Raw genomic sequence first — 20102 nt, 5'->3', positions numbered from 1 at the left:
GGCTAGCTTTCTCGCATATTTAGAATACGTGGGCTTTGGCCGTGTGCTACCATCAACACTAGACACAGCAGAGACACGAGGACTTCGCGGGGGTACCAGCTATACCAACGATCAGCCATCCTCTTCTTTCGGACAACACCCCTTTTCCCGTGCGTGGTAACAGGACTCGCTAGGAACAACAAGGGACAAATTAATATCGACGCAGGATCGTACTCGGATCAACATGAGCCGCCACATCGCGATCCGCATCGTACGCAGGAGCAGCATCCGCATTATCATCATCGGACGCCGCATCGCGATCCGCATCGACGCGTAAGCAAACTCGGGATCAACATGAGCCGCCACATCAAGCATCTGCATCAGACGCAGGATCAGACTCAGGATCAACATGGGCCGCCACACTATCATCAATAGTCGCATCGCTATCATAAGGAGGAGCCTCGCTATCATCATGAGCCACCTTGCTCCTCCGTTCCCTACGATGGTAAGCTATGGGACCAACATTAGATGCTCCCGCATCATGAATCGCCTTGACTCTTTCGTTCCCTAGCACGCACAATTTTCTCGTGCAACCCTTTCTTCCTCAGACAGCTAAGTCGGGCCGGAACATCTTCTATCTGAGTAACTGGCTCAGTGCCGTCAACATCCTGAGTAGGAGTTAACGACAACTCCAAAGAACCTATATCACCTTCACCTTGCTCAGAACCATCATGAGCAGACATTCGATCTCCATCTCCATAAGTCTCTTCTACAGAAGCAAGTACATCGCTGATATCCTTGTCGTAGTTTCAGCTTGCAAATCCGCATCCGCATTAAAGAAAAAGAAACAAATTAATTACAACAAAGAATGAAAAAAATATATTTAATTTCCTAAAATGGTAAAATAAAAGGTAAGGAAGTCCAACAATACATATCGTATAAGTGCAATGCAATTAACCGCATTATTTGTAACTAAAAACAAAGGAAGTACAACTGCTACAAAATATAGAATACACAGTCTTATTTCTCTTAAGAGCATATATTTTAGTTGTCTTATGATTCACATAACAAAAGAGAACAAGCATGACAATACAAAAATCACAAAAAAACAAGACAAATGAGCACACAAACAGTGGATCATATTAAAAATGATTACCGGATGTAGAAGAGCTTTTCTTAACCTCATCCTCACTCCTAATCCTCACAAGTAACATCAGGGAAAACGATAGGAATACCGGCAACGAGACTTAGTTTGCCATCGACGGCAAACAATTTCGCTTTCTTAATAACCGTAACTTCACCTAAAAAAAGAAATGGGTTCGTACATAGTAAAATGAACAATATAAGATGATAAGTAGATTAGAAACAATCAAAACAAGAAAAATGCAAAAACAAAACTAGGAGAGAGCAAGACTAAAAATAAAGAACTACAAAATAAGAACATACACATGAATCTGAAAAGAAGTACATGTACTAACATCGATAAGTACATGTACATGTAGAAACAAAAACAGTAAAATAATTAGGAGAATTTCCATTGTCAAAATAACAAGGGAAGTACAACTCGGTACAAAAAAAAGTAAAAATAAACTGCAAGATATGCAACTAAACAAGGGAAGTACAACCGGTACATATAAATAAGTACATGTAACAACAAGACATGACCGAATATACAGTAGAAAACAAAACCAAAACCAATTAGAATAATTTCGTTGTCGTATAACACACATCCATGAGTAAAAAAATAACCGCAAGATATGAAACTAAACAAGGGAAGTACAACTTGTACCAACAAGTAAGTACATATATGAATACCGTATAAGTATATTTATATGGAGAATGACCGCACAAGCAACGCAAGAATTAACATTGTATAAACTAATTCGAGATCTAAAGGGAAGCACAATTTTCGCCGCAATTAAGTACCACAAAAACAAAACGAAACATAAAATTACCTTGGGTTTCCCGAGGCAATGGGGATTTCGGGCAGGATCCATGACTAAAAAAAATAAAATCGACCTCTCCCAACCAACGCGGAGATCGAAGCACATGAACACGAACCCCGCAAACCAACCACACATCAAAAAGCAAAAATCAAAACGAATTAGTCCGAGGAGAATGCAGCAGACAAACAAGAAGACACGCCGCGCGATACAAAAGGAAAGAACAAACAAGATCTACAAAAGCAGGAAACCCTAAGCTATGAACAAGTAACCCCTAATCCGGAACCCAACTCTCACGAGAGCATTCGCGGGAGAAAATTTGAGGGGCCGGAGAAGGATAGACGGAATAGAAGTACCGCGCGAGATAGGGAGGGGCGCGGAGAAGTTGCTCGCACCGGAAGAAAGCAGCGGCTCCGTCGCCGCAACCGCGCAGCTAGCTCCTCTCGCGACGAGAGACGAGGAAAGCGAAGAGAGAGTGGGGAAGGTGGAGTTACGCCGTGCGGGACAAGGCGGAACGGCCGCACAACTTGCGCTTATGATGCAAGAGACGCATACGGACGCCACCGGGCCACAATTAAATGGGCCGAAAAATACCAATCTATAACAAATCGGGCCCAGAAAAGCCCGACTGGGCCGTTACCTGGCATGTCAAACAAATAAGTACAGCCTTAAAAACAAAAAACAAAAGGGCAGCGTAAAAGGAAATACAAAGCATAAACGATAAGGAAGTACAGGATACAAGTACAAGTAAGTACAACTTTAATTTACAAGAATACAATTAATAAAAAATATATCATAGATGACTCGCAAGCAAATAGAAGTACAGGCTTGAAAAAAAGTACAAAAACTCATAATATTAAATTATAAAAAGAAATACATCAAAATAGAATATCCCATGTAGGATAAAGTGAAGAAGCAAATAAGTACCGAATAAAAACTAATAGAAGTACAAGCTCACAACAAAAAGAAAAGTACAAACTATGAATCTTGAATTCCAATAACAAAATTACAAAAGGGAAGTACGAGAGTATAGGCATAAGTAGTACGTAGTAAGGGCTACGTAAGTACAACTTATATATCTTGATCCGTAGTAACAAAATATATAATAGAGGGACAACAAGTACATAAGTAAGAGATACAAAAGTACACACTATAAATCTTGATCTGCATAACAAAGATATATATCGATTTTATGTATGGGGGGGAACCCCCCCCAACCCCCCCCACCCTCTCACAAGGAAGTACTAGAATAGAGGCACAACAAGTACATAAGTAAGAGATACAAAAGTACACACTATAAATCTTGATCTACAGTAACAAAGATATATATCAGTATTTTATGTATGGGGGGAACCCCCCCCCAACCCCCCCCCACCCTCTCACAAGGAAGTACTAGAATAGAGGCACAACAAGTACATAAGTAAGAGATACAAAAGTACACACTATAAATCTTGATCTCACAGTGAACAAAGATATATATCAGATTTTATAGTATAGGGGGAACCCCCCCCAACCCCCCCCCACCCTCTCACAAGGAAGTACTAGAATAGAGGCACAACAAGTACATAAGTAAGAGATACGAACTACGTAAGTACAAACATATGAATCTTGATCTTCAACAACAATCAAGATGAACAACCCGGAAGTACAGTTATTCATGTACAGGAAGTACCACATTATAAAGAAAGGAAGTACAAGCTGAAAATTCTTGAGTTCCATAAGAATAATAAACATTTAGTTGCGTGAAAAATGACAACAAACATGACATACCGTAACGAAAAATAAAAAAGTACATGTTTGTTCACAAATAAAAAAAATGAAATTTATTAAGGATAAACTCGAATACCGGATTACATTATATATTTCGGATAAATTCGTAAGGAAAACTAATCAAACTACTTTAAGGTATTCACCAATCCTCGCCACGTTTCTTCTCGAACGTTTGTAAAGAGAAAAAAATCCTCTCTCGAAAACATCCAAACGCTTATACACCTCGTAGGTCACATATGCATCCCTCGCAGCATATAAAATATGTTCGATGTGGGAGAGGAGGCGCATTAGCCCACATGCTATGCTCCGTCGTACCAAATCCATCTTTCATCTTCATGTAAAATGGATCTATAATGGCTGCAAAGAACATCTTTCGCACCTTGAGTCCTCTTCTTGTTGTCCGGGTCTCTCCAAATCATCCGGATGTCCTTGATATTATGGATATAAAATTGAGAACGACCAAGAACATTACGATCTTCGGCAATGCAGTAATCCAGCGAATGTGTACCGGTAACCATATAGGAAATTATACAACTTCTCACTCCTTTCATCAAGCATGGCAAACGTGGTACACCAAAACTTCAGTGCCCACACAAAGTTGGATGACAGCGGCCTTCTTCGGATTAATGTCGGATCCTCTAAGCCTGTCATACTCAACATCTATCCCCACAAACTTCCTTTCGAAGCATCAAGGGTAGATTCAATTGAAGTAAGCCATGCCTCTACTCCGGATGCCGTGTTGGTGTACAACACATTCATCTCGGTTGTGCCATGGCAAGGGAGTTTGTATTCGTGGGAGAAGGGGGTTTTGGCCATTGGGAGACGATAGAAAAAGATGAAAGATCTCGATCAAGTTTATGGCTGCGCTCAATGAGAAAGGAACACTTATATAGGCGTGAACAGAAATAGAGAAAAACGTGCATAGAAGATAAACATTATCTGATAGAAGTATAGCTAGACCGCCCGAGAAGTACGGGCGCGGATACGAAGAAGATCACTATACAAACAACCAGACAAAAGTTATCCATCCGCACAGCCTAACAAGATAAAAACACACAAAAAAGCAATGGATAAAGATACACCTTATATAGAAAAACATGTAAATCGCAACGGAAAACAAAGAAATAACAAACTACATAGAGCAGAAGTACAACCTCGCTACACTGAAAAGTTCAGTTTGCAAACATAGATGATCGGTCGATTTGACGAACAAGTCGGAAAAAAAATCGAAACAAACAAACTATATATGAGTATATCTGGAATTAATAACGATATAACAATTACTATAACTTTATCAAAACAATAATTCACGAAAAAAATGATGAACTCATACCCACCCGCATGTTCCGACGGCAAACGGAACGCAAACCTGCCAACGGATTCGATCGCGAATTCCATATCGACTTTTAGTAATTCAATGAGCATTATAGTATGAATTTGACGGCTAGAAACAAATCAATTTAACAGAAACACAAACAAAAAAGCGAAAACGACTAGAAATCGATGAACTGATAACGGCGGAACTCGCTCTCCACGGGCAACTACCGAATCAGCGATTCTAGCAAAATTACAACCAGATTAAACATTTGATTCACTAATATATGCATACCGGTGCGAATGGAACTCGAATTCCATGTTAAAAACGACGATCCGGACGCCAATTTTGATTCGCGGAATAAGTACGCAACGGACATGCCGGCGGATCAATTCAAATTCAAAAACTTGTTAAATCTTGTAAAAGTTGTAATGCGTGCGTGCGGATTGGTGTATACTAGCTAGAAAAAATAATTACGACACTAGAAAACAACAAACAGATCGATTTCGGACGTAAACATCGATTCCATGAAGAACACATAGAAGTACGAACGCACGCTGCAAAAAAGTTCCGAGGCAGTACAAGCTCGTGTCCAGAGAAGTACGAATCGGTGCTCAGAATATTATTCTGCAACTGGTTGCAGAATAGTGCAGGTATATATATATATATATATATATATATATATATATATATATATATATGAATGGAACTCAATACAATTGATGGTACTAAGATTAATTGTGAAAATTTGTTATCGTACACGAGTGTGGTGTATACGGGCATCCCCACCCTTGGGACGGGCCATGTCACGAATGAAGTTGCGAACGTAGTATCCACATAAGTTATTCCCGGGTTCCTGCCTCATACACTTTACGAAAAAATAGTTCGATCAAACTAATAATCAAGCATCGTATTGAAAGTAAATATCATATATAGAGTTTCACGGACATAGCTATTTATATAGTACTACTTACAGGGTAATCTTTAAATGTAAGCTCCGATTTCCATTTACCCGGAACAGTATTGATGAACCGTTTCCAAGCCCTGCCCGGCAAAAAAATAATGAGTAAATGAGTTATTGATTAGTTGATGATATCGTCGAATTAGAATAGATGAAGATGCCAATGCGAAATTGATTGAAATTACCTCTGGAGGATGGCAGCCATGTCCGCCCATTCCGCATGTTCTTTACGTTCCGAGTCCATGACATTTACGACTCATTTGTGAAGATCAACGATTAGGAGAATAAAGTGGAATCTGCATAAGCATAGCTCAATGATTACGAGAATAAAGTGGAAGCTGCACAAGCATAATGTATGTTATATATAACACTCACTTGAAGTTGTAGGGAAAGAATATATCCTCTTTGTTTGCTTGCTTCACTAAAAACATTAGCATGTTGTCCTCTGTGTCCTTGGGGTACTGTAGAACCGTAATTTCATGAACTGTGTCTGGGTCAATGAACCCCAGCTCGAGGAGCTTGCCTCTTTTGCATTCGAGCTTCTTCATTCAACATAATTAAATATATAGCGTACCCTTGGAAAGTCACTACAGTCGAAGATGGTGTCTGGGCCAGCAAGTACAGCTGATCTTCAATATTGATGTTATTCAGGAGATGTTTTTGCAACCAACCGCCGAAAGTCGACATGTGTTCACGTCTAATCCAATCGTTCGACTGCCCCTTGTTCTGGGAGCGTCGAAAGTTCTTGTGGTCACCGATATACGGAGCCACCAAGGTGGAACTTTGTAGAACTGTGTAGTATGCTTGAGTCAAAGAAATCCCGTCCCTACATATCATTGATTTCCTTCCTAGCGTGCCTTTTCCACTTAGTCTCCCTTCATGCCGCGATTCGGGAACACCAATCGGCTTAAGGTCGGGAATAAAGTCAACACGAATTCAATTACCTCCTCTGTTCCATAGCCCTTGGAGATGCTTCCTTCTGGCCTAGCACGGTTATGAACATATTTTTTTAAGACTCCCATGAACCTCTCGAAGGGGAACATATTGTGTAAGAACACAGGACCGAGAATGGAAATCTCATCGATCAGGTGAACGAGGAGATGTGTCATAATATTGAAGAAGGATGGTGGGAACACCAGCTCAAAACTAACGAGACATTGGACCACATCATTCTGCAACCTCGGTAGAATTTCTGGATTTATTACCTTCTGAGAAATTGCATTGAGGAATGCACATAGCTTCACAATGGGCAGTCGAACATTTTCCGGTAGAAGCCCCCTCAATGCAATCGGAAGCAACTGTGTCATTATCACGTGACGAGTCATGCGACTTCGTGTTCTGGAATGTTTTCTTCTCCATATTTATTATTCCCTTTATATTGGAGGAGAAGCCAGACGGGACCTTGATACTGCTCAGACATTCAAAAAATATTTCCTTCTCTGCTTTTGTAAGAGCGTAGCTGGAGTAATGACGTCCTTTATCTCTCTCATGCAGTTTTTTGGGGTCTTTCCTACATTGCTGGTCCTCCCGTGCTTCTGGTGTATCTTTTGTCTTCCCGTACCGCCTAGAAGGTTCACGCAAAGATTCTTCGTCACGTGCATCACATCGATTGAAGAGCGGACCTCTAAGACTTCCCAATAGGGTAGATCCCAAAATATAGATTTCTTCTTCCACATGGGCGCGTGTCCGGCAGCGTCATTCGGAACAGACCGTCCGCCAGGACCCTTTCCAAATATTACATCTAGATCCTTGACCATACCAAATATATCAACACCATCACGATGGGGAGGCTTCATCCGGTGATCAGCCTCACCGTTGTAATGCTTGCCTTTCTTTCTTTCGGGATGGGTATGCCTAAGAAATCGACGATGCCTGATACGTCTCAAACGTATCTATAATTTCTTATGTTCCATGCTACTTTTATGATGATACTCACATGTTTTATACACATTATATGTCATATTTATGCATTTTCCGGCACTAACCTATTGACGAGATGCCGAAGAGCCAGCTTGTCGTTTTCTGCTGTTTTTGGTTTCAGAAATCCTAGTAAGGAAATATTCTCGGAATTGGACGAAATCAACGCCCATGGGCCTATTTTTCCACGAAGCTTCCAGAAGACCGGAGGAGAGACGAAGTGGGGCCACGGGGCGCCGCCACACTAGGGCGGCGCGGCCTAGAGGGGGCCCGCGTGGCCCTAGCGTGTGGGGCCCCCGTGACTCTCCCGACTCCGCCCTTCCGCCTACTTAAAGCCTCCGTCGCGAAACCCCCAGTACCGAGATCCACGATACGGAAAACCTTCCAGAGACGCCGCCGCCTCCAATCCCATCTCGAGGGATTCAGGAGATCGCCTCCGGCACCCCGGCCGGAGAGGGGAATCATCTCCCGGAGGTCTCTTCATCGCCATGATCGCCTCCGGATCGATGTGTGAGTAGTCCACCCCCGGACTATGGGTCCATAGCAGTAGCTAGATGGTTGTCTTCTCCTCATTGTGCTATCATGTTAGATCTTGTGAGCTGCCTATCATGATCAAGATCATCTATTTGTAATCCTACATGTTGTGTTTGTTGGGATCCGATGAATATTGAATACTATGTCAAGTTGATTATCAATCTATCATATATGTTATTTATGTTCTTGCATGCTCTCCGTTGCTAGTAGAGGCTCTGGCCAAGTTGATACTTGTGACTCCAAGAGGGAGTATTTATGCTCGATAGTGGGTTCATGCCTCCATTAAATCTGGGACAGTGACAGAAAGTTCTAAGGTTGTGGATGTGCTGTTGCCATTAGGGATAAAACATCGATGCTTTGTCTAAGGATATTTGTGTTGATTACATTACGCACCATACTTAATGCAATTGTATGTTGTTTACAACTTAATACTGGAGGGGGTTCGGATGATAACCTGAAGGTGGACTTTTTAGGCATAGATGCATGCTCGGATAGCGGTCTATGTACTTTGTCGTAATGCCCTGATTAAATCTCATAGTACTCATCATGATATATGTATGTGCATTGTTATGCCTTCTTTATTTGTCAATTGCCCAACTGTAATTTGTTCACCCAACATCTTCTATCTTATGGGAGAGACACCACTAGTGAACTGTGGACCCCGGTCCTATTCTTTACATCTGAAATACAATCTACTGCAATTGTTCTTTACTGTTCTTCGCAAACAATCATCATCATCCACACTATACATCTAATCCTTTGTTTACATCAAGCCGGTGAGATTGACAACCTCGCCGTTACGTTGGGGCAAAGTTCGTGATTGTGTTGTGCAGGTTCCACGTTGGCGCCGGAATCCCTGGTGTTGCGCCGCACTACACTTCACCACCAACAACCTTCAACGTGCTTCTTGGCTCCTACTGGTTCGATAACCTTGGTTTCTTACTGAGGGAAAACTTGCTGCTGTGCGCATCACACCTTCCTCTTGGGGTTCCCAACGGACGTGTCATCTAAGCGCATCAATGCCCCAGGTACACGACCTTCTTACATTTTTCCAAATAATCACCTTCGAGCTCATGTAAACAGTGCGTGCATGCATTGTATCCCTTGTTTGACTGTCCTGAAATGTTACCAAGAGCAGGCCAGTCATTGATGGTTACTGAAAAGCGACGCTCGTAGGTTAAATTCCTCCTGCTTGTGCTCGTCCCACACAGGTACACCTGCTATGGACCACAGCTGTAGAAGTTCTTCGACTAATGGCTTCAGGTACACATCAATGTTGTTCCCGGGTTGCTTCGGGCCTTGTATGAGCACTGGCATCATAATGAACTTCAACTTCATGCACAACCAAGGAGGAAGGTTATATATACAAAGAGTCACAGACCAGGTGCTATGGCTGCAGCTCTGCTCTCCAAAAGGATTCATGCCATCTGTACTTAGAACAAACCTTAAGTTCCTTGCATCCTGTGCAAAGTTTGGGAACTCTCTATCGATTTTTCTCCATTGGGATCCATCAGCAGGATGCCTCAACATCACGTCTTTCTTACGGTCTTCTTTGTGCCATCGCAACAACCTAGCATGCTCTTTATTTCTGAACAAGCGTTTCAGCCGTGGTATTATAGGAGCATACCACATAACCTTGGCAGGAACCCTCTTCTTGGGGCGCTCGCCCTCAACATCACCAGGGTCATCTCGTCCGATCTTATACCGCAATGCGGTGCACACCGGACATGCATCCAAATTCTCGTACTCACCGCAAGAGAGTATGCGATCATTAATGCATGCATGTATCTTTTGCACATCTAATCCTAGAGGGCAGACAATCTTCTTCGCTTCGTACGTACTTGGCGGGCAATTCGTTACCCCTTGGAAGCTTCCTCTTAATTATTGTCAGCAACTTTCCAAATCCTGAGTCAGTGACACCGTTCTCTGCCTTCCATTGCAACAATTCCAGTGTGCTGCCTAGCTTTTTATGGGCATCTTCGCAAATAGGGTATAACAATTTGTTGTGATCTTCTATCATCTTGTCAAAGGCCAACCTTTCCTTTCCAGTTTCACATTCTCTCCTTGCATCAGCAATGGCCTGACCAAGATCATCATCAGCAGGCTCATCTGGTGTCTCTTGATCTTCTACTTCATTGTCTTCATTGCCTTCTGCAGTATCATCGTATTCAGGGAAATTGGGATAACCGTCATCATCCTCTTCCTCTTCTTCATTGTCTTCCATCATAACCCCTCTTTCTCCGTGCTTGGTCCAACAATAGTAATCGGGCATGAAACCGGATCGCGTAAGGTGGCCGTGAATGGTACTCGAGTGAGCGTAATTTACGGTATTCTTGCAGTTGACACATGGACAATACATGAAGCCACTATGTTTGTTTGCCTCCGCCACGGCCATAAAATTACTCAGGCCCGAAGTGAACTCGTCAAAGCGTCGGTCAATGTACATCCATTGCCGATTCATCTGCATGATATAATTAAGCTGATCAAAACCATTACAGAACATCACGATGTATATATACACATGCATTTTATCAATTACAGATGAAAAGGATAAAGTTGTTAACCTCGATGGAGAAGAAAAAATCAAGTTAAGTGTGGCTTGATTTGTGTAAACTCAAGTGGCAAATCCTCTTAAGCATTTCATTGAACACCTCTTGTGCATGTGAAGAAGAGAGCAAAGCAATACACCCCTCTTGTGAAGAAAGTGAAAAAATGGCTAAGTGTGGCTCACACTTGGATAGGGGCAAGGTTATATAGCTAGATTGGGGACTTTGTCCCGGTTTGTAATACAAACCGGGTCCAGAGGGGGGGCCTTTGGACCCGGTTTGTATTACAAACCGGGACTAAAGGTTTCCCACGCCTGACACGGTCTGCCGCGCCCTGCCGCCGACCCTTTAGTGCCGGTTTTTAGTACAAACCGGGACCAAAGGCCACTAACGTACAGGCTCCAGCGAGTGGGGTCGCCCTGGGCCAAACGAACCGGGACCAATGCCCCCCATTGGTCCCGGTTTGGTTCAGAACTGGGACATTTGCTTGGGACCAAAGGCCTCTTCTCCACTAGTGCAAATTACTAAACAATAGGGGTCTATCTATGCAAGTCAGCTGAACACCGTAATTGATGATTGAGTAGGTGGATTAGGTGCACCCCTCGCCCAGTGGGAAGTCATGAGGCTAGCCCCCCCTGAATGAAGATGTAGTGGCCCCCCTGCCCACCCACGTAGATCCACAAAAGGTCTATAGATTTCCTATTTCTAGTTTGGTATTAGAATGCAAAGAGAACAAACACATAGAGGGCCGGCACCCCTCCTTGTTTGTTCCTTTACTTGGAAAATGTAGATAGTATTAGATAGAAAAAAAAAGCAAAAGAGATAGCATACATAATCTTGAAGCCACATAGAAGGTAAGCTACAATCAACTGATTTGTGGTAATCGAAAATATGTCAAAATGTATTTAAGGTAGACTGGTATCAACATCTTCACCTCAGGTTCTGGCTGGTATGATCTGGACTCTGAAGCTTTGTTAGCTCAGGTTAATATTTTTTCACGTCTTGCTTTGGGTGGTATGCTTCCTTACTGCCCTTTCCCGGTAGTCAACCACCTCGACGTTAATTAAGAGAGTAAAGGAGGAATACCCTACATAGAAGAACCAAAGCTCGCTTACAAAGGTATAACCTTTAGCTCCCCGGGGCTAAGCTGCTTCGCACCATAGAAACAGTTTGATTAGACCCCAGTAGTCATCTCAGCTACAGTATATGCGAACCGGTGTGTCCCCTGGGTGCCATGCATATATAAGGCACACTAGGGGAGCCCCTCTCTCCACTCTCTTTCAGCTCACTGTCGTCGTGGTGAACAGACAGATGCCATGGGATGGCTTAAGTTGGGGCCGAATGTGCGCTAGAGGATTCATGTGAGGGTTTTGGTAAGGATGGGATGGATTCCGGATGGATCTCCTAAGAACTTGGCCTTGGCTAGAGGTAGAAGAAGAAGAACACTAGAGCTATTTCCTCCTCAGATCTTTCTATTCATTGATCACAAGAGGTTACAGGTTTCTGGATACAAGATCGGACGTCGTACCCACATGCCCGCGTATGGGTGTACCCCCTCTCCTTATATAGGGGAGAGGGTGGCTTACAGGGGAAGAAACCCTAAGAAACCCTAATGACATCTTTGACTAGACAAACTACTTTACAAAGCTTCTTTAGCTACCGGCGTCACCGGTATCTCTTTAATCAGGGACGCTGACGTCCTCCGGTACCTTTTACGTCATCATCTGCTTTAGCTCCAGAGCTTCGATTAAAGCTGAAGTGCTTCGCTCATCTTTGTCCTCTAGCTCCTTAGAGAATCTTTGACCAGTCTTGCCGACGTGCTACGAGTGTAGTCCGTATCGGTAATCCGGTACCTTCTTAGCTCATTCGGTATACCCTCCCGGGATACCGGTATAGATTTACTTAGCCAAAAGCCTAGTTTCTCATTCCGGAATAACCTTTAAACCGGTATCTTGATGGCTCAAACCATCCGGTTTGGCATGCCTTTGGCATACCGGGGGTCATCCCCCCAACACTCACATACGAGCATCTCTCAAGCCGGCCAGGCTCTTCCCAAGCCGGCCAGACTCCCTCTTAGCTCACAGTAGCTTCTTCCTCCTTAGGACAAACAGCTCTAGGAGCAACTCTGTACCACTCATATGTGCTCATATATATCAGACATGCAAGAGTAAGGGTTTTACCTCCACCGCGAGGGCCCTGAACCAGGGTACATCACCATGTGCTGTGTACCAATCCAGCATCTAGATACTGTCGTCGTCGTTCATACAGGTCTCACTTTCCCTCTACTCAAGCCACCCCTGGCATATGTCGTGATCGAAACCACGACAACGGCAATGCTTTATAGAAGATCACAAATAATATCGAGAGCTAGATATAAATTAAACAAGGTGCTTCAAAGTTTTACGGTTTTTGGTTCTTTTACGCGATGTGCTATCTCTGTTCGTAAAAGATGTAGAAAGTTCATCTAATTTTAGATGTATCTAAACATTTAATATATAGAGGAATCGTTTTATAGACAGAGAAAGTATTTATTTTCACATAAGTTTGGGCTAGGGACACGCGGCGTGCGCCATGTGAGCCCTTCCACTGGAGCCGCCAGCACGCTTCCATCAGGTGGGACCCATGCCAGCACGTATCCTCGCAATCTGAGCATTCTCCATTCTCCTCATCGCATATCCACAGCTCACTGGTGGAGCTTCCAGAAAACCCCAAGCATATCATAAACACAACACTGCATACATATGGGGCTGAATAACCGGCAAGAATAACTTCAATTTTGATCGCTTAACTGGTAAGTCGCATCTGAAAGCTTGATCTGTATCACCGATTGTGTTCTTTCTCGAGCAATTTCTCAATCTGTTTAGAATGTTTGCTTCGCTTTTCATTGAGAAAAGAAAATGTATGTGCAGCTGTGCACTAACTCGCTTGTTGCTCTGACAAAAGAACATGCAGCTTAAGCATATTTTATCCCTTCTCCCCCTACTTGTTCTGACAAAGAACACGCTGCTTGAACATATTTTGTCTCCTGAACAGGTTGGAGCTGTGTTTCTATATTGACTAATTGGCGCATCTTGCATTTTTTTCGTTGGGCGAACTTCATATATAATGGATTTGGGAAAGCACAGATCTATGGGTCTTGGATTAAGTTCTGTTTAATCCTGCCTTTTTGTTTGTGATTTCCTACGGGCTACCACGAATATCTTGCCGTGACTTTATGAACTGTTCCATCCGAAGCTGTTCAGTTGCTATCGAGCTTACTTTGGTACGGTGTTGAAGCAAAGATGTTGTAGATAGATGTTTGATTTTTGGATCAGAGTTAGTTTTTTCAAGAAAAAAGTTCGATCTGCAACCCTGCAACTACGTATGGTGCTGAATCGAACTGAAAACCGTGTTTTTCTTTGATTTACTTCTTGTTTTAGAAGCTGTACTGTCTGCCATGCCTGACGGCATAGTTTTCTGAACCAGGTATAGGTCTGCCGCTTGCACCGTCTTCCTTGATTCGCCGCCGCTGCCTACCACGCAAAGATGTATCTGGTGAAGGACATCAGCGGAGCCATCGGCTTGATGGCAGCGGCCCTGGTGCTCCTGGGCACCTGGCCGGTCGTCCTCGCCGTGCTGGAGCGCCGGGGACGCCTGCCGCAGCACACGTACCTCGACTACTCCATCAGCAACTTCCTGGCCGCAGTGCTGGTCGCCTTCACTTTCGGCCAGATCGGCGGCGACACGCCGGAGACACCCAATTTCCTCACCCAGCTCACCCAGGTAAATTCTCCTAGTTAAACTTGTCAACATTTCTCGCCGAAAAATGTACTACGGAGTACATCGGTAGGACAGAAATTAACATGCGTATGCATGCATCAAGATTTTGTTCAGAATTTTCTCGTGTAGTGCAAATGTCTAAACTGTCAATTGAACAATGTCAGGATAACTGGCCGTCGATCATGTTCGCCATTGCGGGCGGCGTCTTCATCACCCTCGGAACGCTGGCCACGCAATACGGCTGGGCATACGTCGGGCTTACGGTCACCGAGGTCATGGCCTCAAGTCTGAAAGTTGTCATAGGTACACTGACGGCTCTAACTCCAGACACGGATGTTTCAGGCTGCAGCGGTTCCAGCATGAATAATCTAAATCCTAAGATATTTGCCTGAAATCATCTTCCAGGGACAACACTGAACTATTTTCTCGACGGTCGGATCAACAAGGCGGAGGTTCTCTTCCCCGGGGTCGGATGCTTTCTGATTGCAGCCTGCCTAGGCTCTCTTGTTCACTCTTCCAATGCTGCTGACAACCAGGAGAAGCTATCGAACTCCAGAAACTTTACTGGGTACAATTCTCTGCCTAGTCCCCAACACTCATGTGGTGAAATCAATGACTAAATTTTACATGTAGTTATCTGAATATTTTGAGGAACAAGTTATTATACATGTAGATACCTGAAGCATAGTATTATGACATTACAGTACACTGCATCTAAAGAACATTTGTTGAATTCTCCACAGGAACACTGCAAAGGAAGAGCTTACCAGACAGCTCCTTGAAGAAGGTACTTACTATAGTTTACTACTACTACTACTACTACTACTCAGATCAATGAACCATCTTTGTCATTAATGGGAGACTGAGCTTACAGCTACTGGCCGTAATGATCTTTCAATGGATAGAGGAACCAAAGGATTGTGAAGAAGCAAAGCCGGATGTACCAAGGGCCGTGGAGAAAATTGAGGCAGGAACGGCAGATTTCCTTATTCATCTCGAGGACAAAAGATCAATCAAAGTAAGCACCTGAACAAATAGCAAGTTTAAGTTCGTAACAAGTTTAAGTGATGTTCTTACTGCAAAAACGAGCAAATCAATGACAAGACATGTGCTGAAGAACATCACTTACAGTCACAAAATTTTCAGAACAATGAAAGAACATGTATCTTATTCTTGTGCTAATGAGATTTTCAGAACAATGAAAGAACATGTATCTTCTTCTTTTTTTGAAAGAACATGTATCTTTTGTTGCTAACGAGGAGATGAACGACCCTGTCATGTTCAGGTACTTGGATCCAACACGCTGGTTGGCCTGGGGATCGTCACCTTCGCGGGCGTGTGCTACTCGCTCTTCGCGCCGGCGTTCAACCTGGCGACGAACGACCAGTGGCACACGCTGCGCGACGGCGTGCCGCACCTGGTGGTGTACACGGCATTCTTCTACTTCTCGCTCTCTTCCTTCGTCGTCGGCTTGGCGCTCAACACCTGGTTCCTGTACCGTCCCATGGCCGGGGTGCCCCGGTCCTCGCTCCGGGCGTACATCAGCGACTGGGAGGGGAGGGAGCTAGCTCTGCTTGCCGGAATGGTGTCCGGGCTGGGCAACGCGTTCACGTTCATGGCCGGGCAGGCGGCCGGGTACGCGGCGGCGGACTCGGTGCAGGCGCTGCCGCTGGTGAGCACGTTCTGGGGGGTGGTGCTATTCGGGGAGTACCGGAGGTCGTCGAGGAGGACGTACACGCTGCTGGCGAGCATGCTGTTCATGTTCGTCGTCGCCATGGCCGTGCTCATGGCCTCCTCCGCGCACAGGAAGCCGCTCTGACACTGTCATGGCCCGGACCTTGGGGAGCGTCAGATGAAGTTAATTATACTATAGTACAGTATCGTAAGCTGATCCTCCTTGTGCAACGATCAGCGAAGCCATATGCTACAGTTGGAGGAATGGTCTGTAATTTGGACATAGTGCACTGATATCACGTCGCATGGACGGTCTGTAATTTGGAGTACAGTACAATATTTAGGTCGGGTGAAGAGAGTGAATAAATAGAGGTCGAGCTACATATAGCTTTTTATTTATAAAAAATAAAAAATCATATTTTGAAATTTCAAAAAAAATTAAAAAAAAATCCTAGATGTAGTCAATGATGGAATCTACGAACATGTAAAATCTTTATGTAAAATTCTTAATACTTTAGGGTACACAAAAATAGCAAACGTGTGGATCCGAAAAATAGTGAATAGTGCATATTTCAAAATTATAAAACCTGCCAGATTTTGTCTTTTTTGTGCAGTCTACAATACAAATAATTTCACATTGAGATTTTGCATGTTTGTAAATCTCATCATTGTCCACATCAGGACTTTTTTCAGATTTTTTTAAAACTTAAAATTATGATTCTGATTTTTTTTTAAAATAAATGGCTACATGTAACTTTTCGGTGAATCTCTGAGTATAAGCATGAGCTTTTTGTTTTTGGTGGTGCTGAAGATCCTCCGGATGATCGGAACTCCCGAACCACCGGGGCCAACGCCGTCTAATCGTAACAAAAAGGAGTGCCCATGTCTGTAGGATTAGAAACATGCAGAAGTCGCTTTCTCTGAATGGACCCGCCACCGCACTTGATTGCCTAAAAAATGGAGGAAAGATTCATATTGACTCCTCGAGCGCACGAAGCACACTGCCCCGCGTGAGACGTTTGTACTATTATAGCATCTTCAAAGGCGTGCTATATATGTCTCGCGCTATATTAATCGTCGATTTGCAGCGCGTAGAGGTGGAATTGTTACTCCAGTAGGCGCGGCAAACGGCGCGGTGCTGCAAAAAAATTAGGGTGCGTAGCGTTTTGCACAATCCCGAGCGCCAAATGTGACGCGTTGGCTACAGCGTGCGGTATCGCTTGGCGCACGCGCGAGCACCCAACGGCCGGAAATTTCCCCCTCGCGCTTGCGCCCTCCATTTCTCACCGCGCCGCCGCCGCGAAATTCCGCCGCCTCCGGTCGATTCCTCCGTCGGCCCCGCTGTTGCTCGCCGCCGTGCCGTAGATCCACCTCGCCCACGCCTCGTGCCGGCAGTAGCGGCCGCTCCGCCGCGCTGTAGCGACCGAGCGCTGTCGCCACCGACAGGGACAAGCCGACGCTTCTACCCGCGTCGCCCACGCCTTCTCCTCTACATACCCCGCACCGCCATCGCTATGTCGTCGTCTTCGAGGTTGCTAGCGACAAGGCGCAACCAAGATGCTCGCCGATTTGCTCGGATGGTATGCGCCTCCGCCGGCCGGCCGCCATGATTTTGCTCGCCAATTAGCTACTATGGTTGTAGTTAAGTAATTTCATATGTATATTTGTAGAGTTTATCGTACATTTCATCGGATGACGAGTACGACCAAGAGGAAGAAGAGAACATATCGCTACTATTAGCATACCGCGCCGTCAAGAAGCCAAAAATTGGTGGATCGGTGTTCGGTAGACAGAAGTTGCGGAGAGAAAGGATTGAAGGGCATGAGAAGTTGATGTGGTCGTATTTCAATGATAATGCGATATTTTCTGAAAGCTATTTTCGGCGGAGTTTTCGGATGAGAAACAACTTGTTCAAGCACATCGCAACGGAGGTGACCAAGTATGATCGGTTCTTTGAGCAAAGGAGAAATGCCGCCGGAGAACTTGGTCATAGCACATATCAAAAGGTGACCGTCACCTTGCGTATGTTGGCGTATGGTATACCGGCAGATCTAGTTGATGATCATTTGGCCATGGGAGAGAGCACTTCTATCTTGTGGGTGAAGCGCTTTGTGGTTGTAATTGTGAATGTTTTCGGATCCACATACTTGAGAGCCCCAATGCTCAAGACACGGCAAGGCTTTTGGAGATCAACGCCAACCGGGGATTTCCCGGTATGCTTGGTTCCATTGATTGTATGCATTGGAGTTGGAAGAATTGCCCAGCAGCATGGCATGGACAATTCAAAGGGTACAAGAAGGATGCCACCATAGTCCTTGAAGCGGTCGTCGATCAAGAGATTTGGATATAGCATGCATTTTTTGGAATACCCGGGTCTTGCAATGACATGAATGTTCTTCAACGATCACCACTAATGACAAGACTTGCAATGCGGGAAGATCCATTGGTGGAGTTTGAAGCAAATGGCCACAAGTACAACTATGGCTACTTCCTCGCCGACGGCAGATATCCAAGGTGGCAAACATTTGTGAAGCCGGTTATTCAACCACGAGGTAAGAAGCAAACTCAATTCCACAATGCACAAGCGGCGGCTAGGAAAGATATAGAGAGAGAATTTGGGGTTTTGCAAGCTCAATTTGCTATTGTGAGAGGGCCGGCTAGATTTTAGGACCAAGAGTGCCTTTGGTATATCATGGCCGGCTGGTATAACATGATTATAGAGGATGATCGTGGGAAAGATGTGGATCATAGCCACTACGATTGATGGGGGTTCCCGTGCAAGTGAGGAGGTCCGCACATAGGATTGCCCGGTTCATTGCCTCGTACCATGCCATTCGCTCCAACGACATACATGATGAGCCCCAAAAAGATCTCATGGAAGAATGATGAAATTGGAATGGACAACAATAGTTGCATACTTGTTGTATTTGTTTGAAAACTATGTGTTGTATTGTCTCAAAACTATGTTGTATTGTGGTATGTTGGTCCTGAAACTTGTTGCATTTGGTGTGAACAATTTCATGTACTTGTTGTATTTGTTGTATTTGTATAGTACATTTTTTTGTGAATTTATATGGTTGTTTGATCTTCTTTGATGCATATCTGTGTGTGTTTGTTGTTTGCTCCGTGCTGCGCGCTGCATAATGGAGTGCCCGGCGGAGGAGATTTTTTACCGCGCCAACGCGCGCTGCAAAATGGAGCATCCGTCGGGGCAAATTTCTGCGCAGCGCGCGCTATCCGTTTACAGCGTGGCGGAAGCGATGTTTAGCGCGCTGATTTTTAGTGCGCCTGTTGGAGATGCTCTTAGGGCATCTCCAACGGGGCGACACAAATGGACACTGTGCGACCGTTTGCGTCCGCGCGGACCGGAAATGCGTCTGCACCCTTCTCCAGCGGTGACACATCGTGTCCGGGGCGTCCGCCGCGACGCAAACGCGGTGCAAATATGCGGCACGTTTGCGTCTCCGTGGACGCTGCGTGGTCGTGCCTAGCGTCCGCTCGCTTCCCCCACGGGCCCGCCTGGCAGCAACCCTGGTTCGATCGGCCTCGAATTAAAGCACAGCAAGCGCGCCAATGTCAACCGCCGGAGTGGCAACCGCGCCAATCAACCCGCCAACCGCCGGAATGGAGCGCCGAACCACCGCGGAAGAGCAACTGCATGCCTCTTCGTTATACATGCCGCCATTAATCCCCGCAGAATATAA

At 44.7% G+C, this 20102-nt stretch overlaps 1 protein-coding gene across 2 annotated transcripts; it reads left to right on the top strand.

Annotated features, from left to right (window-relative positions):
• Positions 1-13640: 13640 nt before the first annotated feature.
• On the top strand, positions 13641-16781 carry LOC124654641 (ureide permease 1-like). 2 transcript variants are annotated; one of them, XM_047193636.1, is made up of 8 exons: positions 13641-13756; positions 13918-13999; positions 14434-14727; positions 14889-15027; positions 15130-15292; positions 15468-15511; positions 15630-15742; positions 16010-16781. In XM_047193636.1, exons 3-8 carry the CDS (start codon positions 14491-14493, stop codon positions 16541-16543), a joined length of 1230 nt encoding a protein of 409 aa, XP_047049592.1. In that variant the 5' UTR covers positions 13641-13756; positions 13918-13999; positions 14434-14490; the 3' UTR covers positions 16544-16781. The 2 variants fall into 2 exon arrangements, with proteins under 2 accessions (XP_047049592.1, XP_047049591.1); XM_047193635.1 differs by lacking the exon at positions 13918-13999 and having other exon boundaries at positions 14431-14727.
• Positions 16782-20102: the final 3321 nt, after the last annotated feature.

Source organism: Lolium rigidum, chromosome 5 (assembly GCF_022539505.1).
Source record: "Lolium rigidum isolate FL_2022 chromosome 5, APGP_CSIRO_Lrig_0.1, whole genome shotgun sequence".
In the NCBI taxonomy this organism is placed as follows: domain Eukaryota; kingdom Viridiplantae; phylum Streptophyta; class Magnoliopsida; order Poales; family Poaceae; genus Lolium; species Lolium rigidum.
Note: the sequence above shows the minus strand (reverse complement) of the source record. Positions and strands in the feature narration are given on the sequence as shown.